General features: G+C 42.6%; 1 protein-coding gene across 8 annotated transcripts in view; it reads right to left on the bottom strand.

The window, feature by feature from the left end:
* LOC139749157 (glutaminase kidney isoform, mitochondrial-like) overlaps positions 1-21,664 on the bottom strand; it is a 488,059-nt gene that overhangs the window by 154,011 nt on the left and 312,384 nt on the right. Inside the window, exon 1 of one of the 8 annotated variants that reach the window (XM_071662806.1) lies at positions 554-903. The exons of 6 other annotated variants lie outside the window; for them this stretch is intronic. In XM_071662806.1, coding sequence (XP_071518907.1) covers positions 554-624 — 71 coding nt within the window. In that variant the 5' untranslated portion in view covers positions 625-903. Of the gene's footprint in view, positions 1-553; positions 904-21,664 lie in introns of those variants that run through there. One more of the 8 variants, XM_071662805.1, reaches the window with a different exon arrangement.

Genomic DNA, 21,664 nt, shown 5'->3' with positions numbered 1-21,664 from the left:
TGGTAGTGTAGCCATAACTGTTGTGTGGTAGTGTAGCCATAACTGTTGTGTGGTAGTGTAGCCATAACTGTTGTGTGGTAGTGTTGCCATAACTGTTGTGTGGTAGTGTAGCCATAACTGTTGTGTGGTAGTGTTGCCATAACTGTTGTGTGGTAGCGTTGCCATAACTGTTGTGTGGTAGTGTTGCCATAACTGTTGTGTGGTAGCGTTGCCATAACTGTTGTGTGGTAGTGTTGCCATAACTGTTGTGTGGTAGTGTAGCCATAACTGTTGTGTGGTAGTGTTGCCATAACTGTTGTGTGGTAGTGTAGCCATAACTGTTGTGTGGTAGTGTTGCCATAACTGTTGTGTGGTAGTGTAGCCATAACTGTTGTGTGGTAGTGTAGCCATAACTGTTGTGTGGTAGTGTTGCCATAACTGTTGTGTGGTAGCGTTGCCATAACTGTTGTGTGGTAGTGTTGCCATAACTGTTGTGTGTTAATGTTGCCTTAACCGTTTCTTTGCTCTTCTTAAGATTATTTTACATTCTAACACCAACTGTCGCTCTACTCACTCCTTGCAGTTGTACGATATACTTCTCTTGAGAAGCTTGGGCTTCTGCTGCGCGTCAGACAAGCTGGACATGATGGATGACGCAGATCAGTTCGTACAATCACTGAGACTTCAGTCTGTGTAAACAGTAAACGTCTCACGATGCAAATAGCAATGTTTCATACGTTTCCAGAAGTGTGATGAATCACTATGATTATTTTCTTTGTTACCTCTGTGATCATACGATTTCCGTGTCCAGAGCAGAGCGAGCAACATATAACACGACACACGTCTTTGCATACACGGTGCCTCACAGTACAAAGCGGGGCTACTGACAGAGTTCCCGTCTGACCAGGACCTCAGTGAAAGACTACAGGAAAGCTGCAGAATCCCAAGATATATAGTGAGAGGGGCATCTAGATCTAATGTGGCCTCGACCCTTACGACGCAGGGTTGGTGGGTGAGCCTGCAGTAGGCGGGGTTGGCTTCGCGCCCACCAGGGCAAGCCACATTACGTTAGCTTCCTAGGTTAACCTTAGCCACACTACGCTCTGGTTTCCCCAGTGAATCCATTAGCGTAACGGATCATTTAATTGTTTACCTTTTTGACATGTGCGTCTTTCACTATCGGTACAGTGGCACCATTTTATCGTAAACGTGGCCACGTTGCTCGCTCTGACGGCCGAACCACATGTCAGGGTGGCTGGTGCTGTGTCGTTACTATGGCACGTACATACCTGCAACCACGTGTGTCACCATACAAGGACATGGACGCTCACCGCTGACAATCGAGAGACCAAAACCTGACCTGTAAACACTCCGTCAATAGTCTAGGTAAATATAGCGGTTATGTAAACAACGAACGGAAATGACTGCAATAACGACAGTGATTATTATGTATGCAAATGCATGAAGATCATTGCCACAGAAAGACATCGTGAAGTGAAACCGGTCTAGACTAGATCTTGTCATGATTTACAAAAAATACAGAAATAACTTAGACTGAAAAAACTTAAAGACATAATTAGAAAGGCAGTGGGTCAGTTGTTTCAGATTAAGGTCTATAGACTGCCACGGTCATTAGGGCCGCAACCAGTGGAAAAAACTAGAACACCTTCTACAGGTATGTAAGATAATTCCAGGTCCATACACGCTCTCACTACATATATGGATCTTGCCCAAGACAAGTGAATAACCTTCTCACTTTGTACCTTCCCTTGTCCTTTATAAGCTGGGGACAGACTCATCCATAAATATCTATATGAGTTGGCACGATTAATTTTACGCCTGGAAAGTTGAACTTTGTATGAATCAATGACTTATATGATACTTTACACTATACTATGTATGAATCAATGACTTACATGATACTTTATACTATACTATGTATGAATCAATGACTTATACTTTACACTATACTATGTATGAATCAATGGCTTACATGATACTTTACACTATACTTTGTATGAATCAATGACGTATATGATACTTTACATTATACACAAATTATTTTACTTTGGCAAATGTTGCGATCTTCGAGAAGTTTCTTGAACGGAAATGTTTGACTTAGAAACCATCATGATAACTCATACATCACACAGTCTATGAAAGCTTGTAAAATCCAGGACTCTATCACTATCTTACCCCAGATCAGGTGGTCGTGCTTCTAAAAATACCAATAATATAGCAATGTTTCATCAACACAAACAGCTAGAGTCCATTTATCACTATATATATATATATATATATATATATATATATATATATATATATATATATATATATATATATATATATATATATATATATATATATATTATCCCTGGGGATAGGGGACAAAGAATACTTCCCACGTATTCCCTGCGTGTCGTAGAAGGCGACTAGAAGGAGAGGGAGCGGGGGGCTGGAAATCCTTCCCTCTCTCCTTTTTTTTTTTTTATTTTCCAAAAGAAGGAACAGAGAAGGGGGTCAGGTGAGGATACTCCCTTAAAGGCCTAGTCCTCTGCTTTTAACGCTACCTCGCTAACGCGGGAAATGGTGAATAGTATGAAAGAAAAGATATATATATATATATATATATATATATATATATATATATATATATATATATATATATATATATATATATTTTTTTTTTTTTTTTTTTGCGCTGTCTCCCGCGTTTGCGAGGTAGCGCAAGGAAACAGACGAAAGAAATCGCCCAACCCACCCCCATACACATGTATATACATACGTCCACACACGCAAATATACATACCTACACAGCTTTCCATGGTTTACCCCAGACGCTTCACATGCCCTGATTCAATCCACTGACAGCACGTCAACCCCGGTATACCACATCGATCCAATTCACTCTATTCCTTGCCCTCCTTTCACCCTCCTGCATGTTCAGGCCCCGATCAGACAAAATCTTTTTCACTCCATCATTCCACCTCCAATTTGGTCTCCCACTTCTCCTCGTTCCCTCCACCTCCGACACATAATTCCTCTTGGTCAATCTTTCCTCACTCATTCTCTCCATGTGCCCAAACCATTTCAAAACACCTTCTTCTGCTCTCTCAACCACGCTCTTTTTATTTCCACACTTCTCTCTTACCCTTACGTTACTTACTCGATCAAACCACCTCACACCACACATTGTCCTCAAACATCTCATTTCCAGCACCTCCATCCTCCTGCGCACAACTCTATCCATAGCCCACGCCTCGCAACCATTCAACATTGTTGGAACCACTATTCCTTCAAACATACCCATTTTTGCTTTCCGAGATAATGTTCTCGACTTCCACACATTCTTCAAGGCTCCCAGGATTTTCGCCCCCTCCCCCACCCTATGATCCACTTCCGCTTCCATGGTTCCATCCGCTGCCAGATCCACTTCCAGATATCTAAAACACTTTACTTCCTCCAGTTTTTCTCCATTCAAACTCACCTCCCAATTGACTTGACCCTCAACCCTACTGTACCTAATTACCTTGCTCTTATTCACATTTACTCTTAACTTTCTTCTTTCACGCACTTTACCAAACTCAGTCACCAGCTTCTGCAGTTTCTCACATGAACCAGCCACCAGCGCTGTATCATCAGCGAACAACAACTGACTCACTTCCCAAGCTCTCTCATCCCCAACAGACTTCATACTTGCCCCTCTTTCCAAAACTCTTGCATTCACCTCCCTAACAACCCCATCCATAAACAAATTAAACAACCATGGAGACATCACACACCCCTGCCGCAAACCTACATTCACTGAGAACCAATCACTTTCCTCTCTTCCTACACGTACACATGCCTTACATCCTCGATAAAAACTTTTCACTGCTTCTAACAACTTGCCTCCCACACCATATATTCTTAATACCTTCCACAGAGCATCTCTATCAACTCTATCATATGCCTTCTCCAGATCCATAATTGCTACATATAAATCCATTTGCTTTTCTAAGTATTTGTCACATACATTCTTCAAAGCAAACACCTGATCCACACATCCTCTACCACTTCTGAAACCACACTGCTCTTCCCCAATCTGATGCTCTGTACATGCCTTCACCCTCTCAATCAATACCCTCCCATATAATTTCCCAGGAATACTCAACAAACTTATACCTCTGTAATTTGAGCACTCATTCTTATCCCCTTTGCCTTTGTACAATGGCACTATGCACGCATTCCGCCAATCCTCAGGCACCTCACCATGAGTCATACATACATTAAATAACCTTACCAACCAGTCAATAATACAGTCACCCCCTTTTTTAATAAATTCCACTGCAATACCGTCCAAACCTGCTGCCTTGTCGGCTTTCATCTTCTGCAAAGCTTTTACTACCTCTTCTCTGTTTACCAAATCATTTTCCCTAACCCTCTCACTTTGCACACCACCTCGACCAAAACACCTTATATCTGCCACTCTATCATCAAACACATTCAACAAACCTTCAAAATACTCACTCCATCTCCTTCTAACATCTCACATCTCCCACTCAATTGCATTTTTTCCCTGCAAAAATCGTTCAAATGCCTCTCTCTTCTCTTTCACTAATAATCTTACTTCTTCGAAGAGACGAAGCTAGGACGCCATTTGGTAAACATGAATCCTAGCTACGTCTCTTCGTTGCATATCAACTGACTGTTATATTTCTCTCTTGTGTCTCCCCAGATGATGTGATTATTACACGAAAGTGCAATAGGGAACTTATCGTATTTCATTTTCCACGTGGACTCATAGGAATATTATTTATTCATTTATTTATTTTACTTTGTCGCTGTCTCCAGCGTTAGCGAGATAGCGCAAGGAAACAGACGAAAGAATGGCCCAACCCAGCCACATACATATGTATATACATACACATCCACACACGCAAATATACATACCTATACATCTCTACGTATACATATATATACACACACAGACATATACACACGTACATAATTCATACTGTCTGCCTTTATTCATTCTCATCGCCACCCCGTCAAACATGAAATAACAAACTCCTCCCCCCGCGTGTGCACGAGGTATCGCTAGGAAAAGACAACAAAGGCCACATTCGCTCACACTCAGTTTCTAGCTGTCATGTATAATGAACCGAAACCACAGCTCCCTTTCCACATCCAGGCCCCAGGGGACTTTCCACGGTTTACCCCAGACGCTTCACATGCCCTAGTTCAATCCATTGACAGCACGTCGACCCCGGTATACCACATCGTTCCAATTCACTCTATTCCTTGCACGCCTCTCACCCTCATGCATGTTTAGGCTCCGATCACTCAAAATCTTTTTCACTCCATCTTTCCACCTCCAATTTGGTCTCCCACTTCTCCTCGTTCCCTCCACCTCTGAAACATATAGCCTCTTTGTCAATCTTTCCTCACTCATTCTATCCATGTGACCAAACCATTTCAAAACACCCTCTTCTGCTCTCTCAACCATACTCTTTTTACCACCACACATCTCTCTTACCATTTCATTACTTACTCGATCAAACCACCTCACACCACATATTGTCCTCAAACATCTCATTTCCAGCACATCCACCCTCCTCCGCCCAACTCTACCTATAGCCCACGCCTCGCAACCATATATCATTATTGGAACCACTATTTCTTCAAACATACCCATTTTTGCTTTCCAAGATAACGTTCTCGACTTCCACACATTCTTCAACGCTCCCAGAACTTTCGCCCCCTCCCCCACCCTATGATTCACTTCCGTTTCCATGGTTCCATCCGCTACCAAATCCACTCCCAGATATCTAAAACACTTCACTTCCTTCAGCTTTTCTCCATTCAAACTTACCTCCCAATTGACTTGTCCCTCAACCCTACTCTACCTAATAACCCTACTCTTATTCACATTTACTCTTAGCTTTCTTCTTTCACACACTTTACCAAACTCAGTCACCAGCTTCTGCAGTTTCTCACACGAATCAGCCACCAGCGCTGTATCGTCAGCGAACAACAACTGACTCACTTCCCAAGCTCTCTCCTCCACAAGACTCATACTTGCCCCTCTTTCCAAAACTCTTGCATACACCTCCTTAACAACACTATCCATAAACAAATTAAACAACCATGGAGACATCACACACCCCTGCCGCAAACCAACATTCACTGAGAACCAATCACTTTCCTCTCTTCTTACACGTACACATGCCTTACATCCTCCATAAAAAACTTTCCACTGCTTCTAACAACTTGCCTCCCACACCATATATATTTAATATCTTCCACAGAGCAACTCTATCATATGCCTTCTCCAGATCCATAAATGCTACATACAAATCCATTTGCTTTTCTAAGTATTTCTCACTTACATTCTTCAAAGCAAACACCTGATCCACACATCCTCTACCACTTCTTAAACCACACTGCTCTTCCCCAGTCTGATGCTCTATACATGCCTTCACCCTGCCATATAATTTCTCTGGAATACTCAACAAACTTATACCTCTGTAATTTGAGCACTCACTCTTATCCCCTTTGCCTTTGTACAATGGCACTATGCAAGCATTCCGCCAATCCTCAGGCACCTCACCATGAGTCATACATACATTATATAATCTTACCAACCAAGCAACAATAGTCACCCTCTTTTTTTAATAAATTCCGCTGCCTTGCCGGCTTTCATCTTCTGTAAAGCATTTACTACCTCTTCTCTATTTACCGAATCATTCTTCCTAACCCTCTCACTTTGCACAGCGCCTTGACCAAAACACCCTATATCTGCTTGTTATCACCTCGCCATTTGCCCCCTTCACTGATGTTCCCATTTGTTCCCTTGTCTTACACACTTTATTTACTTCTTTCTAAAACATCTTTCTATTTTCCCTAATATTTAATGATACTCTCTCACCTCAACTCTCATTTGCCCTCTTTTTCACCTCTTGCACCTTTCTCTTGACCTCCTGCCTCTTTCTTTTATACATTTCCCAGTCATTTGCATTATTTCCCTGTAAACATCGTCCAAATGCCTCTCTCTTCTCTTTCACTAATAATCTTACTCCCTCATCCCACCACTCACTACCCTTTCTAATCTGCCCACCTCCCACGCTTTCATGCCACAAGCATATTTTGCACAAGGCATCACTGCTTCCCTAAATACATCCCATTCCTCCCCCACTCCCCTTACGTCCTTTGTTCTCACCTTTTTCCATTCTGTACTCAGTCTTTCCTGGTACTTCCGCACACAAGTCTCCTTCCCAAGCTCACTTACTCTCACCACTCTCTTACCCCCAACATTCTCTCTTCTTTCCTGAAAATCTCAACAAATCTTCACTTTTGCCTCCACAAGATAATGATCAGACATCCCTCCAGTTGAATCTCTCAGCACATTAACGTCCAAAAGTCTCTCTTTCGCGCGCCTATCAATTAACACGTAATCCAATAACGCTCTCTGGCCATCTCTCCTACTTACATACATACGTATACTTATGTATATCTCTCTTTTTAAACCAGGTATTCCCAATCACCAGTCCTTTTTCAGCACATAAATCCACAAGCTTTTCACCATTTCCATTTACAACACTGAGCAACCCATGTACACCAATTATTCTCTCAACTGCCACATTACTCACATTTGCATTCAAATCACCCATCACTGTAACCCGGTCTCGTGCATCAAAACTACTAACACCTTCACTCAGCTGCTCCTAAAACACTTGCCTCTCATGATCTTTCTTCTCAGATATATATATATATATATATATATATATATATATATATATATATATATATTTTTTTTTTTTTTTTTTTTTTTTTATACTTTGTCGCTGTCTCCCGCGTTTGCGAGGTAGCGCAAGGAAACAGACGAAAGAAATGGCCCAACCCCCCCCCCATACACATGTACATACACAGGTCCACACACGCAAATATACATACCTACACAGCTTTCCATGGTTTACCCCAGACGCTTCACATGCCTTGATTCAATCCACTGACAGCACGTCAACCCCTGTATACCACATCGCTCCAATTCACTCTATTCCTTGCCCTCCTTTCACCCTCCTGCATGTTCAGGCCCCGATCACACAAAATCTTTTTCACTCCATCTTTCCACCTCCAATTTGGTCTCCCTCTTCTCCTCGTTCCCTCCACCTCCGACACATATATCCTCTTGGTCAATCTTTCCTCACTCATTCTCTCCATGTGCCCAAACCATTTCAAAACACCCTCTTCTGCTCTCTCAACCACGCTCTTTTTATTTCCACACATCTCTCTTACCCTTACGTTACTTACTCGATCAAACCACCTCACACCACACATTTTCCTCAAACATCTCATTTCCAGCACATCCATCCTCCTGCGCACATCTCTATCCATAGCCCACGCCTCGCAACCATACAACATTGTTGGTACCACTATTCCTTCAAACATACCCATTTTTGCTTTCCGAGATAATGTTCTCGACTTCCACACATTTTTCAAGGCTCCCAAAATTTTCGCCCCCTCCCCCACCCTATGATCCACTTCCGCTTCCATGGTTCCATCCGCTGACAGATCCACTCCCAGATATCTAAAACACTTCACTTCCTCCAGTTTTTCTCCATTCAAACTCACCTCCCAATTGACTTGACCCTCACCCCTACTGTACCTAATAACCTTGCTCTTATTCACATTTACTCTTAACTTTCTTCTTCCACACACTTTACCAAACTCAGTCACCAGCTTCTGCAGTTTCTCACATGAATCAGCCACCAGCGCTGTATCATCAGCGAACAACAACTGACTCACTTCCCAAGCTCTCTCATCCCCAACAGACTTCATACTTGCCCCTCTTTCCAAAACTCTTGCATTTACCTCCCTAACAACCCCATCCATAAACAAATTAAACAACCATGGAGACATCACACACCCCTGCCGCAAACCTACATTCACTGAGAACCAATCACTTTCCTCTCTTCCTCCACGTACACATGCCTTACATCCTCGATAAAAACTTTTCACTGCTTCTAACAACTTGCCTCCCACACCATATATTCTTAATACCTTCCACAGAGCATCTCTATCAACTCTATCATATGCCTTCTCCAGATCCATAAATGCTACATACAAATCCATTTGCTTTTCTAAGTATTTCTCACATACATTCTTCAAAGCAAACACCTGATCCACACATCCTCTACCACTTCTGAAACCGCACTGCTCTTCCCCAATCTGATGCTCTGTACATGCCTTCACCCTCTCAATCAATACCCTCCCATATAATTTACCAGGAATACTCAACAAACTTATACCTCTGTAATTTGAGCACTCACTCTTATCCCCTTTGCCTTTGTACAATGGCACTATGCACGCATTCCGCCAATCCTCAGGCACCTCACCATGAGTCATACATACATTAAATAACCTTACCAACCAGTCAACAATACAGTCACCCCCTTTTTTAATAAATTCCACTGCAATACCATCCAAACCTGCTGCCTTGCCGGCATGTATATATATATATATATATATATATATATATATATATATATATATATATATATATATATATATATATATATATATATATATTTTTTTTTTTTTTTTTTTTTTTTTTTTTTTTATACTTTGTCGCTGTCTCCCGCGTTTGCGAGGTAGCGCAAGGAAACAGACGAAAGAAATGGCCCAACCCCCCCCCCCCATACACATGTACATACACACGTCCACACACGCAAATATACATACCTACACAGCTTTCCATGGTTTACCCCAGACGCTTCACATGCCTTGATTCAATCCACTGACAGCACGTCAACCCCTGTATACCACATCGCTCCAATTCACTCTATTCCTTGCCCTCCTTTCACCCTCCTGCATGTTCAGGCCCCGATCACACAAAATCTTTTTCACTCCATCTTTCCACCTCCAATTTGGTCTCCCTCTTCTCCTCGTTCCCTCCACCTCCGACACATATATCCTCTTGGTCAATCTTTCCTCACTCATTCTCTCCATGTGCCCAAACCATTTCAAAACACCCTCTTCTGCTCTCTCAACCACGCTCTTTTTATTTCCACACATCTCTCTTACCCTTACGTTACTTACTCGATCAAACCACCTCACACCACACATTGTCCTCAAACATCTCATTTCCAGCACATCCATCCTCCTGCGCACAACTCTATCCATAGCCCACGCCTCGCAACCATACAACATTGTTGGAACCACTATTCCTTCAAACATACCCATTTTTGCTTTCCGAGATAATGTTCTCGACTTCCACACATTTTTCAAGGCTCCCAAAATTTTCGCCCCCTCCCCCACCCTATGATCCACTTCCGCTTCCATGGTTCCATCCGCTGCCAGATCCACTCCCAGATATCTAAAACACTTCACTTCCTCCAGTTTTTCTCCATTCAAACTCACCTCCCAATTGACTTGACCCTCAACCCTACTGTACCTAATAACCTTGCTCTTATTCACATTTACTCTTAACTTTCTTCTTCCACACACTTTACCAAACTCAGTCACCAGCTTCTGCAGTTTCTCACATGAATCAGCCACCAGCGCTGTATCATCAGCGAACAACAACTGACTCACTTCCCAAGCTCTCTCATCCCCAACAGACTTCATACTTGCCCCTCTTTCCAGGACTCTTGCATTTACCTCCCTAACAACCCCATCCATAAACAAATTAAACAACCATGGAGACATCACACACCCCTGCCGCAAACCTACATTCACTGAGAACCAATCACTTTCCTCTCTTCCTACACGTACACATGCCTTACATCCTCGATAAAAACTTTTCACTGCTTCTAACAACTTGCCTCCCACACCATATATTCTTAATACCTTCCACAGAGCATCTCTATCAACTCTATCATATGCCTTCTCCAGATCCATAAATGCTACATACAAATCCATTTGCTTTTCTAAGTATTTCTCACATACATTCTTCAAAGCAAACACCTGATCCACACATCCTCTACCACTTCTGAAACCGCACTGCTCTTCCCCAATCTGATGCTCTGTACATGCCTTCACCCTCTCAATCAATACCCTCCCATATAATTTACCAGGAATACTCAACAAACTTATACCTCTGTAATTTGAGCACTCACTCTTCTCCTCTTTGCCTTTGTACAATGGCACTATGCACGCATTCCGCCAATCCTCAGGCACCTCACCATGAGTCATACATACATATATATATATATATATATATATATATATATATATATATATATATATATATATATATATAAATTTTATATATTTCATTTATTATACTTTGTCGCTGTCTCCTGGGTTAGCGATGTAGCGCAAGGAAACAGACGAAACAACCCACTCACATACACATGCATATACATAAACGCCCACACACGCACATATACATACCTATACATTTCAACGTATACATACATATACATACACAGACATATGCATATATTCACATGTACATATTCATACTTAGACATTGAAGCCTATTTGATACAGTGGTGAAATTGATGAGAACTGCTATTGACGTTTGTGTGAATAAATTGTACATTTCCTTTTTCCATAGCCAGAGGTTGAACCATTATGTGACATTCATTTTTTTTCATTCATTTCAAGCTAAAAGTTTGTTTTCTAAATTGTTTCTTACATTTTTCATATGTATATATATGTATGTGTGTGTGTGTGTGTGTATGTGTGTGTGTGTGTGTGTGTGTGTGTATATGTATATATATATGTATATTATCCCTGGGGATAGGGGTGAAAGAATACTTCCCACGTATTCCTCGCGTGTCGTAGAAAGCGACTAGAGGGGACGGGAGCGGGGGGCCGGAAATCCTCCCCTCCTTGTATTAACTTTCTAAAATGGGAAACAGAAGAAGGAGTCACGCGGGGAGTGATCATCCTCCTCGAAGGCTCAGAGTGGGGTGCCTAAATGTGTGTGGATGTAACCAAGATGTGAAAAAAGGAGAGATAGGTAGTATGTTTGAGGAAAGGAACCTGGATGTTTTGGCTCTGAGTGAAACGAAGCTCAAGGGTAAAGGGGAAGAGTGGTTTGGAAATGTCTGGGGAGTGAAGTCAGGGGTTAGTGAGAGGACAAGAGCAAGGGAAGGAGTAGCAATACTCCTGAAACAGGAGTTGTGGGAGTATGTGATAGAATGTAAGAAAGTAAATTCTCGATTAATATGGGTAAAATTGAAAGTTGATGGAGAGAGGTGGGTGATTATTGGTGCATATGCACCTGGGCATGAGAAGAAAGATCATGAGAGGCAAGTGTTTTGGGAGCAGCTGAATGAGTGTGTTAGCGGTTTTGATGCACGAGACCGGGTTATAGTGATGGGTGATTTGAATGCAAAGGTGAGTAATGTGGCAGTTGAGGGAATAATTGGTATGCATGGGGTGTTCAGTGTTGTAAATGGAAATGGTGAAGAGCTTGTAGATTTATGTGCTGAAAAAGGACTGATGATTGGGAATACCTGGTTTAAAAAGCGAGATATACATAAGTATACTTATGTAAGTAGGAGAGATGGCCAGAGAGCGTTATTGGATTACGTGTTAATTGACAGGCGTGCGAAAGAGAGACTTTTGGATGTTAATGTGCTGAGAGGTGCAACTGGAGGGATGTCTGATCATTATCTTGTGGAGGCTAAGGTGAAGATTAGTATGGGTTTTCAGAAAAGAGGAGTGAATGTTGGGGTGAAGAAGGTGGTGAGAGTAAGTGAGCTTGGGAAGGAGACCTGTGTGGGGAAGTACCAGGAGAGACTGTGTACAGAATGGAAAAAGGTGAGAACAATGGAAGTAAGGGGAGTGGGGGAGGAATGGGATGTATTTAGGGAATCAGTGATGGATTGCGCAAAAGATGCTTGTGGCATGAGAAGAGTGGGAGGGGGGCTGTTTAGAAAGGGTAGTGAGTGGTGGGATGAAGAAGTAAGAGTATTAGTGAAAGAGAAGAGAGAGGCATTTGGACGATTTTTGCAGGGAAAAAATGCAATTGAGTGGGAGAAGTATAAAAGAAAGAGACAGGAGGTCAAGAGAAAGGTGCAAGAGGTGAAAAAAAGGGCAAATGAGAGTTGGGGTGAGAGACTATCAGTAAATTTTAGGGAGAATAAAAAGATGTTCTGGAAGGAGGTAAATAGGGTGCGTAAGACAAGGGAGCAAATGGGAACTTCAGTGAAGGGCGTAAATGGGGAGGTGATAACAAGTAGCGGTGATGTGAGAAGGAGATGGAATGAGTATTTTGAAGGTTTGTTGAATGTGTCTGATGACAGAGTGGCAGATATAGGGTGTTTTGGTCGAGGTGGTGTGCAAAGTGAGAGGGTTAGGGAAAATGATTTGGTAAACAGAGAAGAGGTAGTAAAAGCTTTGCGGAAGATGAAAGCCGGCAAGGCAGCAGGTTTGGATGGTATTGCAGTGGAATTTATTAAAAAAGGGGGTGACTGTATTGTTGACTGGTTGGTAAGGTTATTTAATGTATGTATGACTCATGGTGAGGTGCCTGAGGATTGGCGGAATGCGTGCATAGTGCCATTGTACAAAGGCAAAGGGGATAAGAGTGAGTGCTCAAATTACAGAGGTATAAGTTTGTTGAGTATTCCTGGTAAATTATATGGGAGGGTATTGATTGAGAGGGTGAAGGCATGTACAGAGCATCAGATTGGGGAAGAGCAGTGCGGTTTCAGAAGTGGTAGAGGATGTGTGGATCAGGTGTTTGCTTTGAAGAATGTATGTGAGAAATACTTAGAAAAGCAAATGGATTTGTATGTAGCATTTATGGATCTGGAGAAGGCATATGATAGAGTTGATAGAGATGCTCTGTGGAAGGTATTAAGAATATATGGTGTGGGAGGCAAGTTGTTAGAAGCAGTGAAAAGTTTTTATCGAGGATGTAAGGCATGTGTACGTGTAGGAAGAGAGGAAAGTGATTGGTTCTCAGTGAATGTAGGTTTGCGGCAGGGGTGTGTGATGTCTCCATGGTTGTTTAATTTGTTTATGGATGGGGTTGTTAGGGAGGTAAATGCAAGAGTCCTGGAAAGAGGGGCAAGTATGAAGTCTGTTGGGGATGAGAGAGCTTGGGAAGTGAGTCAGTTGTTGTTCGCTGATGATACAGCGCTGGTGGCTGATTCATGTGAGAAACTGCAGAAGCTGGTGACTGAGTTTGGTAAAGTGTGTGGAAGAAGAAAGTTGAGAGTAAATGTGAATAAGAGCAAGGTTATTAGGTACAGTAGGGGTGAGGGTCAAGTCAATTGGGAGGTGAGTTTGAATGGAGAAAAACTGGAGGAAGTGAAGTGTTTTAGATATCTGGGAGTGGATCTGTCAGCGGATGGAACCATGGAAGCGGAAGTGGATCATAGGGTGGGGGAGGGGGCGAAAATTTTGGGAGCCTTGAAAAATGTGTGGAAGTCGAGAACATTATCTCGGAAAGCAAAAATGGGTATGTTTGAGGGAATAGTGGTTCCAACAATGTTGTATGGTTGCGAGGCGTGGGCTATGGATAGAGATGTGCGCAGGAGGATGGATGTGCTGGAAATGAGATGTTTGAGGACAATGTGTGGTGTGAGGTGGTTTGATCGAGTAAGTAACGTAAGGGTAAGAGAGATGTGTGGAAATAAAAAGAGCGTGGTTGAGAGAGCAGAAGAGGGTGTTTTGAAATGGTTTGGGCACATGGAGAGAATGAGTGAGGAGAGATTGACCAAGAGGATATATGTGTCGGAGGTGGAGGGAACGAGGAGAAGAGGGAGACCAAATTGGAGGTGGAAAGATGGAGTGAAAAAGATTTTGTGTGATCGGGGCCTGAACATGCAGGAGGGTGAAAGGAGGGCAAGAAATAGAGTGAATTGGAGTCATGTGGTATACAGGGGTTGACGTGCTGTCAGTGGATTGAATCAGGGCATGTGAGGCGTCTGGGGTAAACCATGGAAAGCTGTGTAGGTATGTATATTTGCGTGTGTGGACGTGTGTATGTACATGTGTATGGGGGGGGGGGGTTGGGCCATTTCTTTCGTCTGTTTCCTTGCGCTACCTCGCAAACGCGGGAGACAGCGACAAAGTATAAAAAAAAAAAAAAAAAAATATTCATACTTGCTGCCATCATCCATGTACGTCGCCACCCCGCCACACACAAAATGGCCTCCCCATACCCTCACGCGCGTGCGAGGTATCACTGGGAAAAGACAACAAAGGCCACATTCGGTCACACTGTCTCTAGCTGTCATGTGTAATGCACCAAAACTATAGCTCCCTCTCTACATCCAGGTCCCAGAAAACTTTCCATGGTTTACCCCAGACACTTCACATGCCCTGGTTCAATCCACTGACAGCACGTCCACCCCGGAATACCACATCGTTCCAATTCACTCTATTCCTTCCATGCCTTTCACCCTCTTGCATGTTCAGGCACCGATCGTTCAAAATCTTTTTCATTCTATCCTTCCACCTCTAATTTTGTCTCCCACTTCTCCTCGTTCCCTCCACCTCTGACACATATCCTCTTTGTCAATCTTTCCCGCTCATTCCCAAGTGCACTTTTGTAATAATCACACATCAGGGGGGATACAAGAGAAAATATAACATCATTGATATACACGAAGAGACGAAACTAGGACGCCATTTGGGAAAAAATCATTTTTCCAAGACAGACAAGTGTTCATAAACTTACATTTTTCAAAATTTTTTTAAAAAAAAGTTATCTCTTTGAAGACATCACTAAAATTAAATTATAATTCTTTGTATATTAAACAATAAAGATTCAAAAATATTTCTCGTGGTAAAAAGGGTTTGAGTTAAAACGAATGGCATTACCCAGTCGGTGCAATGATCAAAGTTTTAACGTGATTGAACAAGACATTTTATTCTTGTCCCGTTCTTAAGCAATTTTTGTTGCTTAAGTCTAACAAAAAAATCCTACCAGTCGCCCAACATAAAAATTTTACAAATTTCTACATGGGACTTTTAGAGCATCCAGGAGAATTTTCTGGTGAATTTCTGGGGTAAGATATTTTCCTGTGTTACCGGGCGGCACGGGGAAAGTGTGAAAGCAGCTAGATAAATGACATATTAATATGTATAAGCGATATGATAAAGATTTTTTTAAGGCAGAAGTAAGGGAGAACGAAAGCGGGGGCCAAACGGAGGGGGAAGGGTGGAGTGAAAAGCATTTGAGCGATCGGGGCCTGAACAACAGAAAGGTGAAAGGCGTGCAAGGAAAAACTGAAATTGGAAAGATGTGATACCCCGGGGTCGACGTACTTTACAACTGATTTAACCCGGCATTAAGCGTTAAGGGAAAACCGAAAAGTTTTTTTGGGGCCTGGAGTGGGAAAAGGGGGCTGTGATTTCGGTGCATCACACATACAGTAGAGACTGAGTGTGAACCAATGTGGGCCTTGTTTTTTCTTTTCCTAGCGTTGCCTCGCGGTACTTTATTTTTGGCGGGTGGCACGGGGTGGGTGAAGGGACAACTAGAAAAGTACACGGATATATGATAGTCTGTGTAGAAATTATTAACGTTGAAATGTATAGGTTTGTATATGTGCTGTGGGGCTTTTTTGATAACATTATATGTGGGTAGGTTGTGCCATTCTTTCGTCTGTTTCCTTGCCTACCCCTCGAATGAGGATACGACATTGATTAAAAAATAAAGAAGATAGTGTGTATGCGTGGTGGTGTGTGTGTGGGGGTGGTGTGTGTGTGTTGGGGGTAGAAGGCGCAATAATTCATTTCTTAAAAAGGAAACAGAAGAAGGTCACGCGGGGAGTGCTCATCCTCCTCGAAGGCTCAGAGTGGGGTGCCTAAATGTGTGTGGATGTAACCAAGATGTGAAAAAAGGAGAGTAGGTAGTATGTTTGAGGAAAGGAACCTGGATGTTTTGGCTCTGAGTGAAACGAAGCTCAAGGGTAAAGGGGAAGAGTGGTTTGGAAATGTCTGGGAGTGAAGTCAGGGGTTAGTGAGAGGACAAGAGCAAGGAAGGAGTAGTAATACTCCTGAAACAGGAGTTGTGGGAGTATGTGATAGAATGTAAGAAAGTAAATTCTCGATTAATATGGGTAAAATTGAAAGTTGATGGAGAGAGGTGGGTGATTATTGGTGCATATGCACCTGGGCATGAGAAGAAAGATCATGAGAGGCAAGTGTTTTGGGAGCAGCTAAATGAGTGTGTTAGCGGTTTTGATGCACGAGACCGGGTTATAGTGATGGGTGATTTGAATGCAAAGGTGAGTAATGTGGCAGTTGAGGGAATAATTGGTATGCATGGGGTGTTCAGTGTTGTAAATGGAAATGGTGAAGAGCTTGTAGATTTATGTGCTGAAAAAGGACTGATGATTGGGAATACCTGGTTTAAAAAGCGAGATATACATAAGTATACTTATGTAAGTAGGAGAGATGGCCAGAGAGCGTTATTGGATTACGTGTTAATTGACAGGCGTGCGAAAGAGAGACTTTTGGATGTTAATGTGCTGAGAGGTGCAACTGGAGGGATGTCTGATCATTATCTTGTGGAGGCTAAGGTGAAGATTAGTATGGGTTTTCAGAAAAGAGGAGTGAATGTTGGGGTGAAGAAGGTGGTGAGAGTAAGTGAGCTTGGGAAGGAGACCTGTGTGGGGAAGTACCAGGAGAGACTGTGTACAGAATGGAAAAAGGTGAGAACAATGGAAGTAAGGGGAGTGGGGGAGGAATGGGATGTATTTAGGGAATCAGTGATGGATTGCGCAAAAGATGCTTGTGGCATGAGAAGAGTGGGAGGTGGGCTGTTTAGAAAGGGTAGTGAGTGGTGGGATGAAGAAGTAAGAGTATTAGTGAAAGAGAAGAGAGAGGCATTTGGACGATTTTTGCAGGGAAAAAATGCAATTGAGTGGGAGAAGTATAAAAGAAAGAGACAGGAGGTCAAGAGAAAGGTGCAAGAGGTGAAAAAAAGGGCAAATGAGAGTTGGGGTGAGAGACTATCAGTAAATTTTAGGGAGAATAAAAAGATGTTCTGGAAGGAGGTAAATAGGGTGCGTAAGACAAGGGAGCAAATGGGAACTTCAGTGAAGGGCGTAAATGGGGAGGTGATAACAAGTAGCGGTGATGTGAGAAGGAGATGGAATGAGTATTTTGAAGGTTTGTTGAATGTGTCTGATGACAGAGTGGCAGATATAGGGTGTTTTGGTCGAGGTGGTGTGCAAAGTGAGAGGGTTAGGGAAAATGATTTGGTAAACAGAGAAGAGGTAGTAAAAGCTTTGCGGAAGATGAAAGCCGGCAAGGCAGCAGGTTTGGATGGTATTGCAGTGGAATTTATTAAAAAAGGGGGTGACTGTATTGTTGACTGGTTGGTAAGGTTATTTAATGTATGTATGACTCATGGTGAGGTGCCTGAGGATTGGCGGAATGCGTGCATAGTGCCATTGTACAAAGGCAAAGGGGATAAGAGTGAGTGCTCAAATTACAGAGGTATAAGTTTGTTGAGTATTCCTGGTAAATTATATGGGAGGGTATTGATTGAGAGGGTGAAGGCATGTACAGAGCATCAGATTGGGGAAGAGCAGTGCGGTTTCAGAAGTGGTAGAGGATGTGTGGATCAGGTGTTTGCTTTGAAGAATGTATGTGAGAAATACTTAGAAAAGCAAATGGATTTGTATGTAGCATTTATGGATCTGGAGAAGGCATATGATAGAGTTGATAGAGATGCTCTGTGGAAGGTATTAAGAATATATGGTGTGGGAGGCAAGTTGTTAGAAGCAGTGAAAAGTTTTTATCGAGGATGTAAGGCATGTGTACGTGTAGGAAGAGAGGAAAGTGATTGGTTCTCAGTGAATGTAGGTTTGCGGCAGGGGTGTGTGATGTCTCCATGGTTGTTTAATTTGTTTATGGATGGGGTTGTAAGGGAGGTAAATGCAAGAGTCCTGGAAAGAGGGGCAAGTATGAAGTCTGTTGGGGATGAGAGAGCTTGGGAAGTGAGTCAGTTGTTGTTCGCTGATGATACAGCGCTGGTGGCTGATTCATGTGAGAAACTGCAGAAGCTGGTGACTGAGTTTGGTAAAGTGTGTGGAAGAAGAAAGTTGAGAGTAAATGTGAATAAGAGCAAGGTTATTAGGTACAGTAGGGGTGAGGGTCAAGTCAATTGGGAGGTGAGTTTGAATGGAGAAAAACTGGAGGAAGTGAAGTGTTTTAGATATCTGGGAGTGGATCTGTCAGCGGATGGAACCATGGAAGCGGAAGTGGATCATAGGGTGGGGGAGGGGGCGAAAATTTTGGGAGCCTTGAAAAATGTGTGGAAGTCGAGAACATTATCTCGGAAAGCAAAAATGGGTATGTTTGAAGGGAATAGTGGTTCCAACAATGTTGTATGGTTGCGAGGCGTGGGCTATGGATAGAGATGTGCGCAGGAGGATGGATGTGCTGGAAATGAGATGTTTGAGGACAATGTGTGGTGTGAGGTGGTTTGATCGAGTAAGTAACGTAAGGGTAAGAGAGATGTGTGGAAATAAAAAGAGCGTGGTTGAGAGAGCAGAAGAGGGTGTTTTGAAATGGTTTGGGCACATGGAGAGAATGAGTGAGGAGAGATTGACCAAGAGGATATATGTGTCGGAGGTGGAGGGAACGAGGAGAAGAGGGAGACCAAATTGGAGGTGGAAAGATGGAGTGAAAAAGATTTTGTGTGATCGGGGCCTGAACATGCAGGAGGGTGAAAGGAGGGCAAGAAATAGAGTGAATTGGAGTCATGTGGTATACAGGGGTTGACGTGCTGTCAGTGGATTGAATCAAGGCATGTGAAGCGTCTGGGGTAAACCATGGAAAGCTGTGTGGGTATGTATATTTGCGTGTGTGGACGTGTGTATGTACATGTGTATGGGGGGGGGGGTTGGGCCATTTCTTTCGTCTGTTTCCTTGCGCTACCTCGCAAACGCGGGAGACAGCGACAAAGTATAAAAAAAAAAAAAAAAAAATATTCATACTTGCTGCCATCATCCATGTACGTCGCCACCCCGCCACACACAAAATGGCCTCCCCCTCACGCGCGTGCGAGGTATCACTGGGAAAAGACAACAAAGGCCACATTCGGTCACACTGTCTCTAGCTGTCATGTGTAATGCACCAAAACTATAGCTCCCTCTCTACATCCAGGTCCCAGAAAACTTTCCATGGTTTACCCCAGACACTTCACATGCCCTGGTTCAATCCACTGACAGCACGTCCACCCCGGAATACCACATCGTTCCAATTCACTCTATTCCTTCCATGCCTTTCACCCTCTTGCATGTTCAGGCACCGATCGTTCAAAATCTTTTTCATTCTATCCTTCCACCTCTAATTTTGTCTCCCACTTCTCCTCGTTCCCTCCACCTCTGACACATATCCTCTTTGTCAATCTTTCCTCGCTCATTCCCAAGTGCACTTTTGTGTAATAATCACATCATCAGGGGAGACACAAGAGAGAAATATAACAGTCAGTTGATTTACATAGAAGAGACGAAGCTAGGACGCCATTTGGTAAACATGCGATTTTCCAAGACAGACAAGTGTTCATAAACTTATCATTTTACAAATTTTATTAACAAGAAAGTTATCTCATTTGTATAGACCATCACTAATATTAAGATTATAATTCTTTGTATATTAAACAATAGAAGATTCAATAATATTTCTCGTGGTAATAGAGTTAGAGTTAATAACTGAGATGGCATTACTCCAGTCAATACAATGATCATAGTTTTTAACGTGACTAAACAAGGCATTTGATTCTTGTCCCGTTCTTATACTGTATCTATGTAGCTTAAGTCTAACAGAAAGATCCTTACCAGTCTGCCCAACATAAAACTTATTACAATTTCTACATGGCACTTTATAGATGCATCCAGGAGAATTTTCTGGTGAATTTCTGGCTAAGATATTTTCCTGTGTTACCGGGCGGCGACGGGAATGTGTGAAAGCAGCTAGTATGAATATGTACATGTGTATATATGTATATGTCTGATATGATAAAGATTTTATATGTGTCAGAAGTAGAGAGATGGACGAGAAGCGGGAGCCAAACTGGAGGTGGAAGGATGGAGTGAAAAGCATTTTGAGCGATCGGGGCCTGAACATACAGAAGGGTGAAAGGCGGGCAAGGAATAGACTGAATTGGAACGATGTGCATACCGGGATCGACGTACTGACAACTGATTGAACCAGGCATGTGAAGCGTTAAGGGGAAAATCATGAAAAGTTTTTTGGGGCCTGGATGTGGAAAGGGAGCTATGATTTCGGTGCATCACACATGCCAGTTAGAGACTGAGTGTGAACGAATGTGGCCTTGTTTTGTCTTTTCCTAGCGTTGCCTCGCGGTACTTCATGTGTGGCGGGGTGGCGACGAGAATGGATGAAGGCAGCAACTATGAACATGTACATGTGTATATATGTATATGTCTGTGTATGTATATGTATGTATACGTTGAAATGTATAGGTATGTATATGTGCGTGTGTGGGCGTTTATGTATATACATGTATATGTGGGTAGGTTGTGCCATTCTTTCGTCTGTTTCCTTGCGCTACCTCGCTAATGAGGGATACGACGATTGAGTATAATAAATAATGAATGATATGTGTGTATGCGTGTGTGTGTGTGTGTGTGTGTGTGTGTGTGTGTGTGTGTGGTAGAAGGCGACAATAATTCAGTTTCTTAAAGAGGAAACAGAAGGAGTCAAGCGGGGAGTGCTTATTCTCCTCGAAGGCTCAGATTGGGGTGTCTGAATG

Source organism: Panulirus ornatus, chromosome 6, assembly GCF_036320965.1.
Source record: "Panulirus ornatus isolate Po-2019 chromosome 6, ASM3632096v1, whole genome shotgun sequence".
NCBI classification, from domain to species: domain Eukaryota; kingdom Metazoa; phylum Arthropoda; class Malacostraca; order Decapoda; family Palinuridae; genus Panulirus; species Panulirus ornatus.
Note: the sequence above shows the minus strand (reverse complement) of the source record. Positions and strands in the feature narration are given on the sequence as shown.